General features: G+C 44.0%; 1 protein-coding gene across 4 annotated transcripts; it reads left to right on the top strand.

Annotated features, from left to right (window-relative positions):
- Nucleotides 1–490: 490 nt before the first annotated feature.
- TM7SF3 (transmembrane 7 superfamily member 3) lies at nt 491–20,559 on the top strand. 4 transcript variants are annotated; one of them, XR_011142189.1, is made up of 13 exons: nt 520–819; nt 7,367–7,521; nt 9,262–9,412; nt 9,849–9,969; nt 10,800–10,971; nt 12,071–12,248; nt 13,564–13,650; nt 14,091–14,171; nt 14,973–15,125; nt 16,540–16,637; nt 17,076–17,238; nt 18,228–18,892; nt 19,424–20,559. XR_011142189.1 is itself a non-coding variant. In XM_068950072.1 (12 exons), the coding sequence occupies exons 1-12, from the start codon at nt 735–737 to the stop codon at nt 18,488–18,490; spliced, it is 1,707 nt and encodes a 568-aa protein (XP_068806173.1). In that variant the 5' UTR covers nt 491–734; the 3' UTR covers nt 18,491–20,559. The 4 variants fall into 4 exon arrangements, 3 of the variants coding, with proteins under 3 accessions (XP_068806173.1, XP_068806183.1, XP_068806191.1); XM_068950072.1 differs by having other exon boundaries at nt 491–819; nt 18,228–20,559; XM_068950090.1 differs by lacking the exon at nt 18,228–18,892.
- Nucleotides 20,560–22,081: the final 1,522 nt, after the last annotated feature.

Raw genomic sequence — 22,081 nt, 5'->3', positions numbered from 1 at the left:
AATAACTATAGTCTTAAACATGAACCAGTATGCATCTCTTTGTTTGTTGGATGTCAGAATGAGAGCTTTATTTTACATTCTGTTAACTGAAAAATGGATTAAAGCTGGGGAGGGGAGGGGAGGGGAGGGAGGGTGATGGCGCACGGCTTACGCTTGCTCAAGGTTTAGGTTATTGCCTGAATTCATAAACGAGGCGCAGATATTCACGAGAGCAGCTTCGCATTGGCAAGAACTCCAAAGAGCAAGGGCGAGAAGCGGGAAGACTTTGAGTTTGCCTCCCGCTTCCCCTGTCCCGTGCGCATGAATCACGGCCGCAAGCGGAGGCGCCTGGGCCGGCTGCGAGAGCGCTTCCCGTGTGCGGGAGCGCTCCGCAGCACTTGACAAGAGCGCTGCGAAACAAACCGCGGGGACGTTAAGAAAAGAGAGAGGAAAAAAAAAAAGGAGGCTTTAAGAAAAACAGATTCCCCTCCCTCCCCCTCTCCCCAGCCTGGAAGCCTGGCCAAGCAGCAGCGGGCCGGAGGCGGCGGTTGGGCCGGGCAAGATAAAGAGCCGTGGGGGCGGCGGTTAGGACCGTTACCGCGGCCCCCGCGCGCTGGTCCGTGCCGTGCCGCCCCTCCCCCCGCGGCGTCTCCTCACGGCGGGCTCGGGGGCGGGCCGGGCGCCGCGGTGCCTCCCGCCGCCGCCTCCGCCTCTCGCCCGCTCTGAGCCGCCTCTCCGCTTCCCTCCGCAGCGCCATGCGACTGCCGCCTTGCGCCGTGGTGCTCCTGGGGCTCCTGGGGGCCCTGCGCGGCGTTGCTGCTGCGGCCGCCGCCGCCACAGGTGAGGGGGCGCGGCGGGCCACCTCATGGCGGCCGCGGGGGTCCTCTGCGGAGGCGGGTGGGCAGGAGCGGTCGGTGCGCGCCGGGCAGCGGGCGCAGCGCAGCGCAGCGCCGGTGCGAGCGCGGCCGACATGGCGGGGCCGTTGGCCGGGAGGGGAGAGGCCCGGCCCGGCCCTGCCCGGAACTCCTCGCAGCGGCGCCGGGCGCGCTGAGGCAGCGGGGACCTGGCGCTCAGGGTTTGAGCCTAAGCTAAGATCAAAGCAAAGATAGAGCTGCTTGAAGAGCTGAGGGGGGCAGGAGGGGAAAAAGAAAGGTTATCTTAGTCTTTGCTGATGTTGGCATAAAGAGTAGGTAGGGGAGAACTCATTCGACCCTCCCCCCCCTTCCCTTTTTAAGCAAGGAGGAGGGTTGAACAGCTCCACAGTCTCAATTGCTACAAACGCCATCATTTTAACTCTTAAGTAGGTTTGCTTGACTAATTTGTTGCGGTGGGCACCAGGGATGCGGTGGTGCTGATGAGTTTGGAGTATTATGCTCTCTGAAATGAGATAGGGTAGTATTCACTACCTGCAAGTTTATATCTGAAGGAGAGAGAGCTAATTGCTTTTTGTGGACCAGGTACAAGTGGTCCTGGGTTCTGTGCTAACCATGTCTTGAAGAATGTCATCCCTTAAACTTAAGAAAGGCCAAAGCCCCCAGATTCTGGAGCTTGCTTCCTAGGGTTACTTGTTGGTCGTGCTGATGTAGCCTGACTTTATTCAGCATGGTTTTTCTTGTAGTTCCTCTGCGCTTCCGTATGAGACCCAAAATAAGCATCTAGAACTAAGTGCCCTATAGTAATTATAGCTTGTGAAGATCTAACCACTGTTCACCCCCCCGCCCCCCAGTTAAACTCTTGTCTCTTTTCCTGTTCAAATAAAGGAAAAGAACCCGTTTCCTTTCAGAGATAAGGCAAGCAGTCCCTTAGGTTAAGGTTGATGCAAGCTTCCTCCTCTTAGTTTTTCTCTATTTTTTTTAACTTACTTCTAATAAAGCTTAATTCTCTGAAAAGAGAAATCTACCCTTGAGATGCTTAGCAATACTGCAGGACAGCATTTGGAATCCATCTTGGGTATGGAGGATTAGCCACCTTCCCCCCAAGTTTCATGCCCAAGATCTTAGTGGACAGCTAAGCATTTACTGCTTCTCATAGGCTCTAAAAACTTAAGGTAGGTGCTTGGTGAGCTCTGAGAACGAAGGCTCAGAGTTCTTAGATTCTTGTGTTAGAAGATGTTGGCAAGCAATTTTATCTCTCAGACTTGAGTTAAAAGTGGGTCATAAGTTTAGTCTTGTTTGTTTACAGTATGTATAAAGGCAGAATGAAAGTGAGACTAATCTAATTGCTTTGCTTTGAAGGAGGCTGTTGCTGATATTTCATTATAGCGCTGAGGGTTGAGGGGAAGAAAAGCGTTTTCCTCACAAAAAGCTAATAAGCCGTATAATTTGTATGTAAATGTCTAGCTGATCATTAGGCCCTCTAATGAAGGATGCTTATTTAATGGCTTGAAATTGTGGCTATTTGGTCTTGGACAGCCAGGTTTGCAGGGAAGGGTCCAGCTTTCTCCTAACGCTAGAAGATGCCACGTAATCTTAAATGTTCATATAAGTAAAATCCATGCACGATGAGCTATATTACACAAACACATACACAGACACCCCTGCCCAGGAATCTGATGGGCTGCAGCTCTTTCAAATACTTGTACATACGTACAAAGTTGATGCATCATGTCTGCTGCCTCCCAGGGAGCTCCACTTTCATGACGTAAGAATGCAGCTGGCCTCATTTGCTCTGTTCTGGTTTGTCTCTAAACCAGGTTATTAGTGATGAAAAACTAAACCAAGCTTATAGTGTAGTCAGGATCCAGTAGTTCACTCCTGATACGTTTTTGCCTGGATCAAGACCACCCTCTATATCAGGAATTTATTTAGGCTAATAATAATGCAAAATACAAGCCAACTGAATGGTATCTGTTTCCTTCCCTCCGCCTCTCCCCCAGCTTATTTGGATAAACTTAGTCTTGTGCTAGTCATTTAGTCAATATGGAGACACCACTTTAAAATAAGAAGTTCACGCAAAGCTGTTCTGCTGTGTGAATATGTCAGACAGCTGGTCACTTGCATCTCCTGGCAGAGCAAAATAGGGAGGCATTATTACCTAGATGTGCAAATGACATCTTACTCAACAGTGCCTGCAAGGTGACTCAGGCCTGGTCTTGCATATTCTGGCTGGTAAAGTAGATTAACAAATCTCTAAGCAGGTGCCATAGGTGCTTCTCATGCTCTTCCTTCAGAGGGTGAAAGACCTAATAACTTCTGCAGCCTGCTAGAAAGCAGCCCTTCTGGGATGAGAGTGGTGCAGTTGGTGACAAACAAGTTCTGTGCCCCTGTCCCCTGTAAGCATCAAATCGTGTTATGAGTACAGGTTGCAGTAAAGATATGAGATTAAAGTTTAGAAGCTTTCATAAATCTTGCTGCTCCTTTAGTGGATCTTTATTTGGGTTTATGCTTGCATGTCCTGCCCCATAGCAGCTCTCTGCTGTGTATCCATCTGTGCATGGCCATATAGATCTGACTATAATATAGTTTGTCTCTTGTTTAATAAATATGTACTCAAGTTGTCCCTGTTCAAACCAGTTTTCAATCTGTTGAGCTTGCATTTCATCTCCATTAAATGTCTTCGTGTACTTGTTGGCATCCTCTGCACTGGAGGGTTCTCGCCTCTTAAAACTTGTGTAAGCATTTTCTATGCATCTACCGTGAGTAGGTTGGCATAAAGTAGAAATGCATTTTCTGTGACTCTAGAGAACTTCCTTGTCTAAGGCAGGCATGTTGATGGAGCACATATCTGTGGGTAAATACCCTTTCTGCATGCGCAGCAACGGCACTTCTTCAGATACATTTCTTAATGGAGAATGGGCCATTAGGTGCTACTAAGAACCTATGTGGTTACCTGTTTATTGGTAATGGGAAGCAACACTTGACTCCTGAAGCTGGGTATGTGGTTTACTTAAAGCATCAAATGAACTGACAACATGGCACTGAATCAGCGGGATGGAAATGGTTCAGGCTGGCTATTGCTTGTTGGGGAAGCTGCATGTGACAGGGAAAGGGTAATAAATATAAAGCATCTGTAGAGATGACTACCTCATTTCTTAGAATTGCCATTAAGGGCTTTTGATCTCTTCAGTGCTCTGTGATAGGTTGAATTTCTTTGTCTTTCCTGGTGGGGGTGTGTGTGTGTGTTTTTTTTTTTTTTTTTTTTTTGGCCTTGCTCTCTTGGGAAAAGAGATACAATATGAGATGATGGTGGATTTTTTGCCTACCTCTGCTTATCAGTCTCTACTATATAATGAAACACCTGTGCTCCTATTCTAGTATTGATAGTACTAGTGTATTGAATAATATGCACTAAATACTCCATCTCTGCCAAGCTCTTGCTATGTTTCAGTAACACTAGCTTCTTTTGAGCATATATTTTTCAGCTGATAACCTTTGTAATATAGAGGGTTCCTCTCTTGTACCTTATTCTAAGCCACTCTCGCGTGCAGTGACCTTCAGACTTGTCTCTCCTCCTTGTGGAGAGAAGATAGCTTGGTATTTTGTCAGGAGTTTCCAAATCCTCACTGCTTCAAGTGAAGCAATAAAGCCTGGACTTTGCTTCTGGCTCTGCTGACCTCCTGGGTGAACTGCCTCATTTCTGTGATAGTGTCATCTGTGCTGCATGTGCTGCCGAGCTTGCAGTCGTATTTGGTGCACTCTCATGAGTGAGATCAGCCTGGACTGAAGAGGAAGCTTGAATGCAGTAGCCAGTATTGTGTGTTCATGGAGGTCTCCAGTACCCAGTATCTGTCCCTCAAAGCAACTTTACCGACACTGAACTCCATATGGCTCAGGTAGTCTAATGCCTGTCTGACGGCGTTATCAAATTGTGATGGTGGTGAGACTGATGGACTGTGAGTAGGTTGGCTTGTCTTGCTCTTCATGCCCCTTTGAGCATAGGGACACATCGAATGACTAGCCCAAATAATAGAAATAGGAAAGGCAGGAAAGTTTAGGTGCTGTAGTCTGTTGCCATGGAGCAATTGGTCTTTCGGGTTCTGCTGCTGTGCAGAGGATGTTAACTCATAGTTGCCTTTCAAGCCTGGCTAGAGGTGTGGTTCCAGGGCTTTTAAACCACAAACTGAAAAACACTGATCTAATGGATGTAGTGCCTGCCATCCTCCCCTTCCCCCAATGCATGTTCTTCAGCTCAAACTTGGTCTGAAATATGTCACATGTGCTCTTTTAGGAGTAATTATGCAAACGCTAAAGCAATCTAGAATACCATGCTTTAATTTACCACACACTTTAATTAAAACTTGAGAGTGCCTGTGACATTTAGAGTCTCATGATCATGTTTAAGTAGTGGCTGCATGCCTTACTGAAGAATCTGCTCTTATTTTTGCAGAGGCCTCTGGATAATGGAGATGGTGGGGGGGGGGGGGGGAGGAAATTCCTTACTTTCTCGTGTTCCTCCATTTTGTAGAGCATGGAGAGGATGTATATGATTTCAGTTACTTGTTTTCACTTTTTTCCATAGAAGAACATGAATATACGAGTGACTTGTAGTTCAGGAACTATGCAGAAGTTCTTAAAGCTCAGAAAAGTGTTGCTTTTATTTCTGTGTTCTAGCTTTCACTCCAGATCTCTGAATGCGTAGATGTATAGTCTGTTTTCTTTAGCATTTATGCTCTGCAGTTACGTTTCTGGTAGAACATGTATAGAAATAAGAGCTTAGGAGGAGAGAGGTTTTAAAGCAGAGGGCATCTGAATGCTGCTCAGGAGACTCTATGAAGAACTGGAAAGCACTCAAAGCTTTTGTCATCTTTGGTAGCGTTAATCTTACATTAGCAGTTGCTGTCTGAAAACGGCAGTAGAAACTTCTTATCGTAAACTGAAAAATGGAGGCTCTTTTTTTCTCCTAGATAGTTCATGATTCCCATACTTCAGCTGAGGTTTTGTTGGTGATGCAGTGCCAATACCCCTCAAATTGGTTTTCGGCAGAGCTTTGTCCAGTAACCAAAGTCCTCACAGCCTTGGTCTCTTGGTTGAGCGTGTAAGGATTGAAGTTAGCAAGATGGTATGAGTTAAACTGTTCTGCCTTTGTTCTCCTCACAGCAGAGGAACAGAGGAGTTAGGGGTTCATCTCTGTTTAAGTCCCACTGAGAGGCAAAGAAAGCTGGCCGAAGATGCTTGGCTTGGGGGAGAGAGTGGAAAGTAATGGGAAAGGAGCCCAAAGACCTGGGTATAGAGTTTGGGATGGAAGGACTGTATCCTTTCCCTTTTTGGAAAGGAGAGCTTCATAATCCTCAGCAGCAGAATACTGGAGGGTGCTGTTTGTTACTCTCCTTCTATCAGAGTATAGCACAACATCAGCCCTTGCACTAGAAGAGGCAACTTTGAGGAAGTACTGTGCATGTGTCTGATAAGTTTAGGTCTGTTGGGCTACTGCATGTCTGTGTGTGCACAGGGGAATTTTTAGGAAGCATCAGAAGGCAAAATGGGAGGGCACCTTGCATGCTCTGAGAGCACCTACTGTTAACTGATCAATGGAGGAATCTCATGGCTTCTGTACAGCTGCTTCTCTTCCCTCCCTTGACAAACCGTGTCCCCGAAGAGCCTAGTGGAGGGAGAAAGCAGGCTTTCTTGAAGGACTTGAACAATAAGCCCAAGCTGGTTCTCATTTAGAAAACAAACAAACAAAAAAAACTTATATCCTAGGTCACGTGGTTCTCCTTAAAATGTCAGTGGGTAATGGGATTATGCTTGTCCTTAGAAGAAATGGTCTTGGTTGTATCTTGGTGAAAGTAGGCAGGTCTGTTAGATCCAGAAATCAAAGTTCTGCAGTATTAATAATTAGGAATTGTATGGGAGTAAAAGAGGTGAAATAACTGGAAGTGTATAAGTATACATAGTCAAACTACAGGTTTGACTCTGTGCCATGGAAGCTGACTGAACTGTCCTAACTCCCATGGGGCTGGGAATTCACCTAGGAAGCTGGCAGATGTTGTACAAAGTAGCTGGCTAATGTAAGCGTGCTCTGCCATATCAGCAGAAGAGCAAATAGCCCTCAGTGTCCTTTCTTTCATTTACCGCGTGCCAAATGTTACTTGCCCTTGACTGGACTATCTGGTCGTCTGCAGCCGGTGCCTATTGCTAATGCACTTCAGCTGTACTAAATGCAGAGCCTCCTGGCAGGAGGTCCTGCCTCTTGTGCTTAGGTAAGTGTCAGACTGCACGGAGGAATCTCTTACTGAACCTGTTGTGGTCAGCACAGCTCTGTATAGCAGTCTCTGAAGCCCGAATACAACTTTCAGGGTGAGAGTAGGATAAGACGACATCTTGCTCTGTTCCCAGCTGATTAATGTCAGGCTCCCTGAAGCGTCCAGGCTCCCCTTGACACCAGCTTTCCATTTGGGGAAAAGAAACATGTGATTCTTTATTTTATATATATATTTTTTTTAATGCAGGTCTTCTTGAACTCTCCTTGGGAAAATTCAGAAATGTGCTACTTAACCAGACCAATTCAGTGGAAGCTGTAATCAGGAATGTTGCAAGCAATGTGACTGTTGTTGTTTTTCAAGCACATGCCCAGCAAAACAATGTGGTAATATCCTTTGATAAGGTATGGTAAGGGTGTCAGTTCTGATCTTAACTGTTATTCCCCCCCCCCCACTCCCTAAGTGAGAAGCAGTAGCTGGTTCTGGTACATATAGGTATGTATATAGAACTGAAGCTGTAGAAACATAAAGCGTATGTTACCTGCATGACTTTCTGGATTTCTCAAGATAGAATAATACCACCTTTCTCATATTTGTATATTGTTGCTGCTATTTTGGAGGCTAGAATACTAAGAGGAACCTCAGAACTGGGTTGAAAGTGTTTCAAGACTCTTTGTTCTTGATGGAGTGGTGCTTTTGACAGGTGACTGCTGGCAGATACCCATCTGCTTTTATTTGATAAACAGATTCATGATAAGCATTTGCCAGTTATCTCTTTATGCTAAGTATGATCACTTTGGGATATGTAGGCATTTGTGTGTCTTGGGTCTGGCTACTACAGATAGTGTTTTGTTATCCCATTGCTTCCCCTGAATTTAGTTCTTGTTTGGTGGCATGTAGAGAACTTCCTTCACAGTACTACAGTGAAGGCTCCTACTTCTGGCTAACAACTTAAGCATTCCTACTGCTTATACGTTAGGCTCAGTTTGCCCTGTAATCACTGGGATATGATCTGAAGTACTGACTTTCTGCCGCTGTGCGGATCTAAGTCTTATTTGAACAGGATGTAGACTAGGTTGAAGGTGCTAGGTGGAGATCTAACAGCTATTGATTTCTCTCCCCTTCAATATATCCCAAATTAAGATATGCTGGGTGGCAATGACTACACTGGGAAGTTGAGATGAGTAACCTGTCCCACAAGTCGCCCACCTCAACCCTCTTTGGATTGCTGAAATGCCCAGGATTACAGGTTTCAGGGACTATTGTTAGACCTATTCAGGTCTTGATTATCTGTAGCATAATTATTTCTGCTGTGGATTCAGGCACTGTCTGCATCCACAGGGTTTCCCAGACCAAGGATAGTGCCGCATAAATGCCTGTACTACTTCCAGGGCTGGCCTACCTCTGGAAATCCAGAGGTGAGCCAGACCTTAAAGCTTGCCAGTGGCTCCATATGGAGCTGCCTCAGATTACTGTGTGATCTTGGAAAAGAGCATGCTTTTGATGCTGGAAAACAGATTTGAGTGCAGGTTAATTGTTTGTTCCAGCCATATGAGTGTGGCACTGCTGTTGCTGCCCTGGTTTTTCCTCAGGACCCCTGGTTTTGAAAGGAGGTTGTACTGGGTAGGGAGGAGATTGGGTCAATGCCCAACTCGACCCCAGGCACTTGTATTATGTGCAAGCCAATATTCCCCAGGTGGGTATATGGTGCGTGTATACAGGCGTCTTAATAGCTTTCCAGGAACAAAGCACAGGTCTGGTATGGCTAGTGTTAAGCCAGCTGTCATACAATCAGCACCATTCTGGTGGAGAGAGCAAGGTGTCTCCACATTCCAGTTCTCAGAATGCGTGTAGTACCATCTGCAATTTGCTTGTGGTATTAACTCTTTGATGGTTTCCAGTTTTATCAGTTGGTTTTGGAGCTTAAGCTAGGCAGCAGGTGGTGTTAGGCCTCTTCCTTTTTTCCTAGCTCTGAGCCAGCAGCTAGGTCTCAGGGCTTGAGTGCCTCACTTGTGGCAGCTGGTACTGCAATATGTGCCCTGGGATCTTGTGACTTCAGGAATATGATTCGTATGCAATATGTCAAGTTGTGATGAAATGTACTCGGGAAGGACTCTGTGCTTACATAATCTATTTCTATCCAGAATCCCTCTGTGAACAGCTCAGGAACTGGAGTAGACAAAGGATTGGTTTCCATCCTTCGGCCTCAGCAGAGTATATGTACGTGGTATCTTCGGTCACTGGATGCTAACCAGGTGTTAAGCACAGCTATCTCCATACCTTATATGGAGAAAGGTATGTTCTTATTACTTGTTGAGGGATACCAGCTCTGCCTATAACAAGCTAACCATGAGAACTGAGGTGTTGATCTTCTAGAGGTGATGTTCTTAAATGGTGCAAATGTAGGATGGAGATGTCAGAAACCCTCTTGCAATGGGCTGTCAAAGCTTGGGATCGATGCTGAATTAAAAAGTTGCAAGTATCAGATGTATTGTATGATCTTGTTATGATTTCAGCCTTAGAGTAGTGAACTGCTGTGCATGTGTAATGGGACCTATCTTAGTGATTATAGTGAAAACACCTGTGTTGTCTACACGACTGAAACACGATGATTTTTAGATCCTCAACAAACAGACTGTGCCTACAAGTATGTGTTTGCAGTCTTAATGAAACTTTTCCTATCGTGTAAAGGGGGAGTAAAAACTACTACAGCTAACTATCTGTATTTCAGATCCTATTCCTGGAGGCTGCAATTTAGAATTTGACTTGGAAGTGGATCCCAATATTTACCTAGACTATAGCTTGGTTGATATACACATCAAGTTTGCTCCCGCAAACTTGGGATATGCCAGGTGCGTGAAAAACTTCAGTATGCTGATGGTCAGACCTTTCTAATCCTGTATTTGACCAGGGCCATAAAACAAGATTCTGCTGGAAAGGCTGTGTGTTCAACTCCTGGCAGAAATCTTGTTTGCTGCAACAAGCAAACTAAAAGGTAAAGGAGGAGGAGGAGAGAAGGGTAACATGGGAGAGATAAGAATTGAAAGCTGCAGCTTGTGGGAGACATTTACCCAGTTTACGACTTCAGATGTGCAAGCAGTCAGCAAATACTAGATCTTCCTGTTCCTGATGGTGATTTACTCCATTTGAGGAGAATTTGTGCATCATAGCCCATTTCATTACTTTACTGCTATGAAAGTGTTGTAATGACCTAGAGTTTTGCCAAACATTAACACTTGAGGTCATAAGCTGTTATCTCCTGGGTAGTGTGTGGTGTCCCAGATAGCCTTCCCCATTCCCTGACCACTGTCTTCATGCCTCTTGACAGAGCTTTTTATATATTGCATATATGGAAAAACAAACACTGAAGCTGTAATGCTCTGGCTGTTGTGACATCTTTGAATTCATGTGCCGGTTCCTTATGACAACTTACAAGAAGCCTCTGTAAATTTAAAGGCAAATGCCCGAACAGACCCTCTAGCTGCATCAGGGTTCTGCTGTGTAATCCTGGCGGTAATCCATTTGCACAAGCATTTACAGCCTACAAGTTAAGGCCACCAACTGATTCAAAACTGAAGAGCAGAAGCCAAGTAATGCCAGTTCAGACAGGAAACTTCTGAAAGCTAATATTAATGTCTGAGGGCTTATACTGGGGATGTAGCTGATCTCTCTTTAATTATAGAGGAGCAAATCCACCATCCTGTGATTCAGGAACTGGTCAGAACTCCAGATGGCGACTGCGTTATGATGTCTATCAATACTTTTTACCAGAGAATGATCTCTCTGAGATGGTACTCATGAACCACATCCGGAAGATGTCTGAGGTGCACAGTATTAAAGCTAATGGCATTAAAGTAAGTCTGAAGCATTAGTGCGCCAAGTGTTTGACAGTGGCACTGACTTAACTTTTCACTTTCCCCTGTGGTGTGGTGTGTGTGTGTTTGGTCTTTTTTTTTTTTTTTTTCCTCCTTTGCGTGGTGGCAAAGGCAAGCTGCTTATGCTTCTTACTTTTATCTGAGATTCCTAGCTAGGAAGTGCGTGATGCCTACAAAATGCCAACCACTGGCTTGGGATAGAGCTGGCTAACGAGCCTATCCCAGTGATGTGGCAGGGTTGAGACTTCCAGTAATGGACTCTGATATTAGGAAGATGGTAGTGATTGGTCTGTGAGGTGTTTTTGTATATCTTGCACACTCTTCTCCATTAAACAAGTTCTTAGCACGGTGTCTTCCTGCTAAATATTGCTTTAGCCATAATGCTGCTTCAGTGGTGTTGAGGCCAGTTTGGCTGGAACAGTGCTGCCGCTGAGTGCCTATAAACCCAATGTGGAAGAAGAGCTGCTTTTGAAAAGGGATGACTGCAGGCTCCTACAGTGCCTGGCAGGTGCTAAGGACTGGACAGGGAATGCAAGGAACAGAGGAGGTGGGAAAGCGTGGTGGAATGGACTAGAAAGCAGATCCAATTTGGAGGGGCATAAAGAGATCTCATAGGGGAGAGTGAACGTTCACTGTATGCTCTCTGCTCCCCAGAAAGGTGTTCCAGGAGGAACAGGGACAGGGGTGGGGGAATGTCAACAGTTGTGACTAGCCCAGCCTTGCTGGAGGTAGAACAACAGCCTTGCCTGCTTCAGAGGCTAGACCTGCATTAGTAGGCTGATGGGGAATTTGACTTTGTCCTCAAATAGAGAGAAGCAAACACGTGGCAGCTTGGAGAATCTTAACCTGTCAAAGATGTAGGTAACGTGGGAGGAAGCGGAATGCATCCTGTGAGCCCATAATGCTTGGACTGGTAATACTGAGAGGGCTCAGAATAGGAGAGCTTTCACTTGGACTTTTTGCTTGTCTTTTTCCTTGAGTTGCTGAGTACTGCCTCAGCTGCTGCAATTGCACATGAACATGCCATCAGTAGTAGTGAAAAGCAGGTCTTTGCAATTAACGCACTTTATTTTCTCAGATGCTTACACTGACAACTGATGACAAGACCAATGTCTACTTTTCCTCACTCCCCGGGCAAGGTGTGATCTACAATGTCATAGTATGGGATCCTCTTTGGAATACTTCTGCTGCATACATACCTGTGCATACATATGCCTGCAGCTTTGCCGACCTAGTGGATAACTGCTCTTCTGTCAGTAAGTTGAGACATGCTGGCAAGGACATACAAGTCCCAAAAGCTTGATATGCTCTGATATGCTGAGCGAAGCTGTTGAGACTTCAGCACGTATGAAGGAGCTGTTTGTTCTACACTGGATATATTCTGTTCTTTTATGTCTCTGTCTACCTCTTGATTGAGCAAAACTCTTGGGATGGTAAAATAAGACCGAGAGGAACTGTTTGTGATTGAAGATTAAACTAAGCAGAGATTTAATTTGTGGTTTGCAAATACAAACTGGCAACTCTGTAGTGCCACACAAGATTACATACTCAATCTAAAGGGAAAAAGCTAAAGTCACTTACTATAGATGCTGTATGTGAAACTAGGCTAATAAAACATAAAACTGAATTAGAATCCAGCCTGATCTCTAACTGTACCAGTGCTAACAACAACCAACAAATATTTTGAAAGGAGACAGTCGTACAAAAATAAGTGTGAACCTAATTTGATAAACAAATGCCAGTAATAGAAAAATGACTACAAAGTCATGTTACTCACTGTGTGAAGTTATAATGATAGAACTGGAGAAGAAGAGTAAAGCTACTGTTGCTATTATGACTGCAGAAGGGATAGGACAGTAGAGAGAATAGGGTTCATAATGCAAGATTCGTTCTGGTTTGTTTTCCTGTATGCCATAACATAAGTAACTGTTGACAAATTTGATGCTGTCTTATGGGCAAGAGACTATTTATCCAGGCTAAAAGTCTCCTCTCTAATTCAGAGAGACTTCAGAGTTTACTCATCTCAAGTAGCTTAGATACTAGTAAGAATTTTGTCTAGAAGACAGAGGTGAACAAAACTGGGATGCTGACAGTCCTTTCTGTTGCATGAAAAAGTATATTAAAGGGACATTGTGATAAACGCTGCAGTGACAAAGACTGCAATTGCAACCTCAGTCGCTAATCCTGTAGCATTGTGGTGGTTTGTCCCATCCCTCTCTCCCTGGTTCTCTATAGATGGTTGAATTGCCCCATTTTAAAGCTGAGCAAAGAAATTTCCAGGTAAAGCTGAAATGGTAACAAAAACAGCAAGTTAAAACTGCTTGAGTAGTAGAGTTGCAGGAACTTGAGTCTTTTGAGCAAGAAGAAAGCTTTTTCCTAATCAGACTGGGATTGCTTAAATATTCTGTTGGAGATTCTTTTAAGATAAGCTTTAGATCAGGCACATCTGTTCACATTGTGCTTCTGAAGGAGTAGCAGCTGTTATACTGACTGGATGACAGCAACCTTACCTTATCTCAGTCTCATCATTGCAGGGAATATTCTAGTTACCCTTTTTCTTTCTCCTTGTAGGCAAACTCTCTACCAAAATATTCTTCACTGTTCTTGCTGTTCTTGGTCTCTTCACTTGCTTTTTTGGACACAGGTTCTGGAAAACAGGTACTGAATGCTTTTGCTTCTTGCCATAAGCGTGGTTGGAATTTCATAGATGTTACTTGATGTAACTTAGAAGCGTAGTTAAGGGTCACTTGGTAGTGATTTCACGTCAGCTGTGTCTGCTGCTTTGCTCGATGGGATCAGAGCTCTTGCGTGCAGAGCAAGAAGCTTCTGGTATTCGGAGAACAGACACTAGGTGTGCTTGCTGGCTAGCACAGAAATAAATATTTAACTTTTTTGATTATTTGAATTTGAAGTACCTAAGAGCTTTTCCAGAATAAGACAGCGTTGTGTGGTTCTCCTTTTGTGATTCTCAGTCACTGAACTGAAACTTCCTGTTCGCTGTTATGAAATGAAGGTGTCTGAGGGTGTAAAATAGGCGTAGTATGAAGTGATAGGACAGCATGCTAAATCTTTTTTTTTTTCCTCTCCCTTTTCTCTAGGCTTATTCTTCATGGGCTTCATATTCACAGGATTCTTCTTCTTTGTATTCATTACTAGGGTAACTGGCCTTGGCTATGATGGTGAGTAGATTTGTCAGGATACGTAGTTCTCTTCCCAAAGCAATATTATTGTGGATCCCTTAACTTTGATTGTGCTTGTGGCTGGCTAGCCTTAAGAAGGATAGGAGCCTGATACATGGGTGACTGAACTGGGCTGACTACCCCAGCAGCACCAACGCATGCAGAATAAGTGTTGCTTCTGACCTCAAACAGTAGTGACACAGAATTAATAGCTGCAACTGTAAAAGACAAATTTGAATATCTATCCAAGGAAGATCAAAATTTTGGAAGCCAGCTGGCAATTTACAACATGCTGTTTCCTTCCCACCTCCCTTTCGTAGCGGAGGGGACACCTCAGTTTCAGTTCAAATGCATTTTTCCTCTGTAAGCTGACAGCATAAATGGTCTGCACCCTGTTTGTTAGGCTGGCAAGAATTAGAGTTCTTTTGTCTTTTCGTAGATCATATCTCACACAGTTACTTTTCATGATACGTACACGTTATTTGTCACAACCATAACTACCCTGGCAGCTCAAGTAGTGACACTTTTGATTGCAGTCCTACACTGGTCTTTCAGTACCATACCCTCAGTTGCTGACTAGAGGCTTTAAGTGAAACGTGTGAAGGAGAACTGAGAGATAGCTATTACTGTGAATGCTGATACAGTTGTTTGGAACTAATAGTAAGGCCTTTCACAGAAAGGCTTCATTACGTAATGAAATCAAGCATGCAAGTAAAACTGCTATATGTGCTACTGCAGGAATTGAAGCTTTCAGTGTTTTGCCACAGTTCTTAGTTTGGAATTTCCTCTTTTCTTTTTCAGTACGTCTCATTTTGACAGCAGTAGCTGGAATTATCGGAGGGCTTCTCCTAGTTGCTAACTGGTGGAGATTCGGCTCTGTCCTACTTTGTATGTTGATTATTGGACTCGTGCTGGGATTTCTCTTCTCATCAGTCATCTTCTTCACTCCACTAGGTATGCACTGAAATAATCTGTTGCAGAGTGCTTAGATGCTGCTTAGATGCTTTACTGCTGTATTACAGGGATCTAGTTTCTGAATGTAGCTTCTGATATCCCTCCAGGACACTGCAAGGCTCCAAGATGAATGCTACTAACTGGCTTATCTTAATGTGATGCTTAATTTTCCCTTTCCAGTGTTGAGAGGAATAGAGCTGTCCCTGAAGCTTTCTTTCAGGTGTGCTGCAGTTGAAGTTACTTAGGGAATCAGCCCTGGTGGGAAAAGGAAACTGCTTACTCTGCAAATGACTTGTTGAGGCTCTCCCCACCCAAGCTGCTTGCTGTCTCAGCAGTCTGATACCAGCTCTGCTTCAGGCATGCATTTGCTGTCTATCTTGTTCTCTCTGATCCTAAGCAAGTTACAGTAGAGAGTCTACAGACTAACTCAGAGGCTTCATGAGTGAAGGCACCATAGATCAAGAGTTCTTGCTGTTACCTTTCACCATGTCACAGTGCAAACAGCCTTGTTGGCAGTATTGCTCTACAAGTCAAGTATTTGCAGATGAATCAACGTCATCAGGGTCTCTAGAATGACCTGGGGAGAGAAACAATAGGAGAAGACAGATCCACTTAAAAGCAAGCCTGGCTGCAGAGCTGCAGCCCCTCAGGGGCATCAGAGCATTAGCCACACTGCTGCTTCTGCTGTAACTTTACATCTCAAAACTGCGCTTCTTTTGAGTCTTCTTAATCAAGATCCCTTGTTGCGGCAATTTTTCATTCTCAAGTCATCTGTGTTTGACTTGAGCCTAGATTCTACGATAGTCCACGCGGTCTGTGGTTGCTCTTTATTACAGTAAAACAGTGGATCTTCTTGGGGTCAGCTTGTCCTCTGTGCTTAACTGACAGGCCTTAGAAAGCAGGGAGGGCAAAACAGTGTTTACTCAAATGACTTAATTACTCTTCCTAAAGCCAAGAGAGTGTGGTGCCCCATGTTATGTGTATAGGCTGCACTTCTTGCACCAGACTCTAGAGCCAAACCTACCTAGATGTAGGCTTGTAGATTATAAACTTGCACAGGTAGTAAATGGCCTCTTACTGAACAGAAGTACTCCGATGCTCCTATTAGATGAGTAGCAAATATTTCAAAAAGATCTGCTGTCCCTGCTTAGGGTACGAGACCTGTACTGAAACAAGGCTTTCTTTTTCTACCCTCGTATAGGGTAACACTGCTAAAATGCATTTTTAAAGAAATGGCAGTTGAGCGCAGAAGCTGTGCTTTTCCATGCGCTACTCCATGTAATTTCTGAATATGCAGTGTATGTGGAGGAGTTCATTCCAAACCACTTAAAAAAAAAAAAAAAAAAAAAAAAGCAAGCATGTTTTATAAACACTAGTAAAAAGAAACTACTTGTGGAATGTGGTATCTCTGCAGGAGATTACAGAGTCTTCCGTGATGATGTTGTGTTCTGGGTGACCTTTTCTTGCGTGGCCTTGATGATTCCAGTGCTTTTTTTTGGCTGTCCAAGAATTGTAAGTAATCTGCGTGGTTATCTCGGGGAGAAGGGAGGAAGGGGGGTGTCAAACACTTTCACGTAAAACGCAGTTCTGTGGGATGTGTACAGAAAACTTAACATGGCCTCATGTAGCTCAGCACAGGAGTGGCTCTAGACAGTTCCTGTTCAGTCCCACTTGTGTTGAAAGGTCCATAAGCAAAGGATTGGTTTTTATTCTGATGTTGCACATAGACTAAAGACAATTGTTAGTGGACACCACTACTACTGTTTTAATAGGGTGGTTGGATAACTTGTGTGAGCAGCTCACTAGTACTCAGATATCTTGTAAGAGTGTTGAACCAATACAAAATGCTGCCTTAAGGAGGTGGGGAACAAAGAGGATGTTTATCAGTCTCCCAAAACTGCTTTCTATTTTTATTTATTTTTTTCTTCTCTTTTCCCTCCTCTCCTCTAGCTGAACATATTGGCTTGTGGAATAGTAGGCTCCTACTCAGTGGTCTTAGCTATTGCTTGTTATGTCTACACAAGTCTTGCATACATCACCTTAGACCTACTCAGAAGGATCCTCAATGATTACTTCAGCAGAGCTTACACCAATGTGCCTTTTCAAACAAATGGTGAGTGCTGCTCTTCAGACTTGATTCTTTAAGGAACCAAGTGATTACAAGCGTGTTTTTGTCTTTTTGTTTTTGGTTTTTTTGGGGTTTTTTTCTCCCCCCTTTGGATCTCTGAGATAGTCAGGCATCCTGCAAAGCAGGTTGGTACTGCACATGAAAAATAAATGCAAAGGTATTCAGTGGCTAGAAATGGAAAGGACAGTTTCTGGGAGGAGGCAGGGGAACCTTCTAGTTCATTTTACTTTTATAGCTTTTGAAACTCCATTTTGGACTTCATGCTATTCTTCCAGTACAAGACTAGGCTGAAGTATGTTAACTCTACCTGTTAAAGTTTTAGACTTGATCCCTCTCCAAACATTGTACCTGCATAAGCAAAGTCAGAAGGTCTGGAAAGGAACTGTACTGCTTAGCAGTCTCTACTTTTTCAATAGATGGTGTCCTGGTGGTTGAGAATATGGCCTCTTAACTGCTAACACAAACACGAGCATAAAATGCTTGTCTGACAAACTACTGTGTCTGTGCTTCCGTTGTAAACGGTGCACGTTGGGAGGAAGGAGGGAATGAGCAGAGAACGTAGCAAGTGTATTGTGAGGCTTAACATCCAAATTAAAAATTCTAGTCCTTCAAGAGAAATACTGAGTCAATTTAGTCAGACACCAGCCTTCTAGCAGCTGCATGCTGGGGTTATGTGACAGACACTTGTGGCAGTCCAAGCCTGAGGAGCATCTTCCAAGTTGCTGCTGATGGATTTTCGGAGTGGGCAGTCACGAGGCCTAATTCTGTGCCTAATAGGCTGCATCAGCTCCATGTATCTTCTCACCTCTTAAGCGTGTCCATGTGAGTGCAAGTTTAGGAGTGCAGGGGTGCAGAGACAGTACTTCATTGCTATCTGTCTCTAAACTTGTCAGCATTGTGCTTAGGAGGAGAGGGAGACTTCTGTTTTGTCAAAGGAATCTTTTTTTTTTTTTTTTTTTTTTTCCTTCCTTCAGACTTTATCATCCTGGCAGTGTGGGCAATGGTGGCCCTCAGTGGAATAACTGTGCAGCTTCGTCGAGAGAGAAGTGAGGTGCCCTTTCCACCGCACCCCTATCTCCTCTGGAAGAGGGAAAGGGAGCGCAGAAGCACAAATGTGTTAGACCCTAGCCATCACATCCCTCCTCTGAGAGAGAGGATCCATAACAAGCTATTGCAGATCAAAGAGGTCTTTCAGAAAGAGCAGCCAGCTGGGGAAAGAACTCCATTGCTTCTGTAATCGGCCAAATAACTGGTGGACGCAGAGGAAGAGTCCAGGAATGGTGTGAGATGGGTGATCGTCAGCAAACAATGAGCCAGTGGTACAGGCTTTTACCGCCCTGCCTAATGAGAGGATGGTGTTTGCACAACTTGGAAGAAAAGCATTGATCTGTCAATACACTACATGCTGCTATGTGACTTGTTTTTCTTCAATGGTCTGCTCAGCCTGCTGTAACATGCATGTGTCTAGCTGCAGAGAGCTTGTACTATGGGTCAAGTACAGCTATTTGTCTTGTGGTGATCTGGCTGGATGTTTAGATATGGGAAGTATAAAACGGCCCTTAAGGTAAACTGTACAACGTCGGTTCTTCCCTCAGTGTGAAAAATCACTGCTGAAATACTGCCTGACTCGCTCCCAAAGGTGAGCAATCTGTCAACTTGCAAGGGAAGATGATGAGGACCATAAACATAAGCAGTTCTTTTAGCAGCAACTGAAGTATCATCTTCAAATAGGTATAAAATGTATGGGTGCAGACAGTTGTTTCCAAGAAGTATTACTGATTCTTGTAAGCTGAACTAAGTGACTTGAATTTAGACTGCACTGGATTGACTGTTGTATGTGTGCACATCGGGGCTCAGACAGTGAACCTCATCTAAGACGAGAAGGCTTTTTCTCTTGCTTTCAGTTGGTTCTGTAGCAAGCTGGTTCTCTGCTCTCTGTACCAAGATGACTGCTAAGAGAACATGAGATCTGCCTCCTTGTTTGCTTTCAGAACAGCCTGTGTCTTGTTTCAACTCTGGTATCACCTCTCCTCTTTTGATGAGGTGCTGTCTTATAAAAGAGTAACTGAAATAAGCACTTCATAGCCAATGGCAGTTTTTTCCTGAACTTGGTTGAAACACTAGCTATTTTTATTTTTTATCAATGTATCTTTTTAATTTTGCCTCTAAGGGATGGAAGTGGCACACTGCAGGCAAAATACAGACCAGGATCCTTGCTGACTGAATGCATTCCCTACCAGTTTGGACTGAATCTGCCCAAAGGATAATGCAGAGTGAAAAGGAGAGAACGCACCATCCTTGTATTTGGTGGAGAACTACTATCTTGTACGGTGTCTTTATTCACTTCCTTCAAAACAAAGCCTAGCATTTTTTTCCAAAATGCAAACTAGAGCATTGTGGGTTTTGCTCACAGAAATGCACAAGCAGTCCCAAGGCTTCTTCCCTCCTCCCCCCCACCCTTTTTCCCCCTTCTCCACTCCCAACTCTGGTCTTCACCTTCAATGTTTACATGGTGACCTGTCATGCATTAAACTATGGCTGAAGTCTCATATCCCATATCTTGCTACAGTTTCTGGTGGCTCTTTCTGATTCTTCTTCCTATCTTTGCATCTTGAATGTGGGCAGCAACATGGGTAGTCCTTCCTGTTTGAAGCTGAATAGCTGTTTTGGCACTTGAATGGAACCACAACTAGTGAATAACCTAAGCAAACTTAAGGTTTCAGCCACCACTTTGAATTCTTGGCATTAAGTGCAGGCAAAACAACTTTTTGCACTAAAAGTGCCAAAAGAACTCTTTCTGAGAACCTTCTTATTTGAAGGCTGAAACATCCTAGTAGCAGAAAGGAATTAAAATGACTTTAAAATGACTTGACTTGTAGCCCATTTCTCCTTACAGAGTGAAGGCTTATAACAAGGCACCTGAGGTAGCGGAGCTGCTCTAACTGAGAAGGATTCCTGGGATGGCTTAGAGCTGGAATGTCTGCCTCAGTTGAGCTAGGGTAAAATCCTGCAATTAGATCTTGCTCCACTGTGCTGCCCTGCAATGGCAAACAGGGGTAGCAGAGAGCGGTGCTCTTTCCCTGGCCTCTAGCAGACTGATGCTCACTGACTGCCTTTACAGCACTGATACTAAGCATATCTTTGCCATGTCTGATGGCTAAGTAGCAAACACTTATTTCGTCTACAAATGCTCTTAAACATGTTTACCTTGTGTTTTTTATAACTGCTGTGATTAACATTGTGAAATAAGTTTAACGCTAATATTTTCTATATCTTTTATAATAAAGATGTCTTTTTGAAAGAGTGCTGGAACTCTGTACTGAATTTAGTGGTGCTTACAGTTCAAAAGGCTGCAGCAAGCTGAAGGAGTAGTTCGTTCTGAAAAATTTTCTAGCCCCTCAAGGGATGAGGTAGGGGGAACTTAGCTTTCCTGTGGTAAGGACTTAGCTTTTCCTGTTTTTCTGTGTTTACGGGGACATAGGGCGATTTCCGCCCCCTCCCCTCCCCCCCCCCCCCAAATAAAACAAATGAGGAGAAATGCATGGCCCAAAGAGGTATGTTTATAGTGTCATTAACCGGGGTTCAGGAGAACAAAAGCATGATTGTTATCCAGTCTTTACTGGAAACTAATCTACAAAAAGATCAGGTAGGAAATCTGTGACAGAACTAGACATGGAGCCTTTCCTGAGAGCCTGACTTGGAGACTTCTAGTGCAATTAAAAAAGGTGGTTTGAGGATGGGAATTCTTCCCTGTTCCATAAGCTGTGTAGAGATTATACCAACAGATCCATAGGGGCGTTGAAAGGTTTTTTAATTTGTGTGTGCAGTTTGAGGCAGTTAAGAAGGGAAAAACTAGATCCTTGCCTACTCTGCCTCATATCAAAATGCTGATTGCAGAATCTCTCATTGGAAGCATCTATTGCCTTGCTGTATTACCCCCTAGTTGTGCTATCTGCTTTCAGGGAACCTCTGTTGACACTAGAGTCTTGAAGGTGGCAATTCCCCTGTAAAATAAAACATTTTGGAACTTACTTAAGCTGAAGCCCTCTGGGCTATGATGAAGAACTACCTCCTGCAGAGAGCTCCATTGCCATAACTGCTTTAGCGTACTTCCTTTACTCTTTCAAGTTTTTGTAGTCTTCCCTACGCTGTACTAACAATACTGGAATCATCTTATGATATTTATTAGTCATACCTTGATTTTCTGGGTCTGTATGTGTTCCAGTCCTCCCTTGAGCCTACAGGAGAGATTCCTTCTCTCCTCTTCCCTCCCTCACTTTCCCACATGTTAACTTCTACAGTTTGTTCTTAAGCAAGTTGTGGCCCAAATAGAGTCAGAGACACTGATCTTTTTCAGAGAAACGGGTCTTCCCCTTCCTCGTCCTGAAAACACAAATCCAGCCTGATCATGCTTCGTGGAGCATGATGATTGTAAGGCAGAGATCCATCGGCACCCTGTGCGCTTTCTGCAGCACGCTTAAGCAAACGTAGCTTGAAATATAAGCAAACTATGCTTTTTGTAGGGGTACTGTGGAAGGGAGGAAGACGAACTCTCCCCTTCTCCAAGATCTGCCTTTTGATTTTGGGCAGATTATGGGAGATTATAGAAAGGGCCTGTGAAGTAAATGATCCTTTGTATTTTCTGCAGTGATAACTTGTACGAGTGGGTTTCTGAAGATAATACGTCCTAGTAAAGCATTCCTCATTGGCAAAGAATGGCATGGTTTATATCTTCCAGTCTAATACTCCTTGTTGCTAGTGCTTGGTAAAGAGAAAATATATTGGTCATCATTCTCAATCAGCTGATTGTAAAGCACTGAAGACCTGT

Source organism: Struthio camelus, chromosome 1 (genome assembly GCF_040807025.1).
Source record: "Struthio camelus isolate bStrCam1 chromosome 1, bStrCam1.hap1, whole genome shotgun sequence".
NCBI classification, from domain to species: Eukaryota; Metazoa; Chordata; class Aves; order Struthioniformes; family Struthionidae; genus Struthio; species Struthio camelus.
Note: the sequence above shows the minus strand (reverse complement) of the source record. Positions and strands in the feature narration are given on the sequence as shown.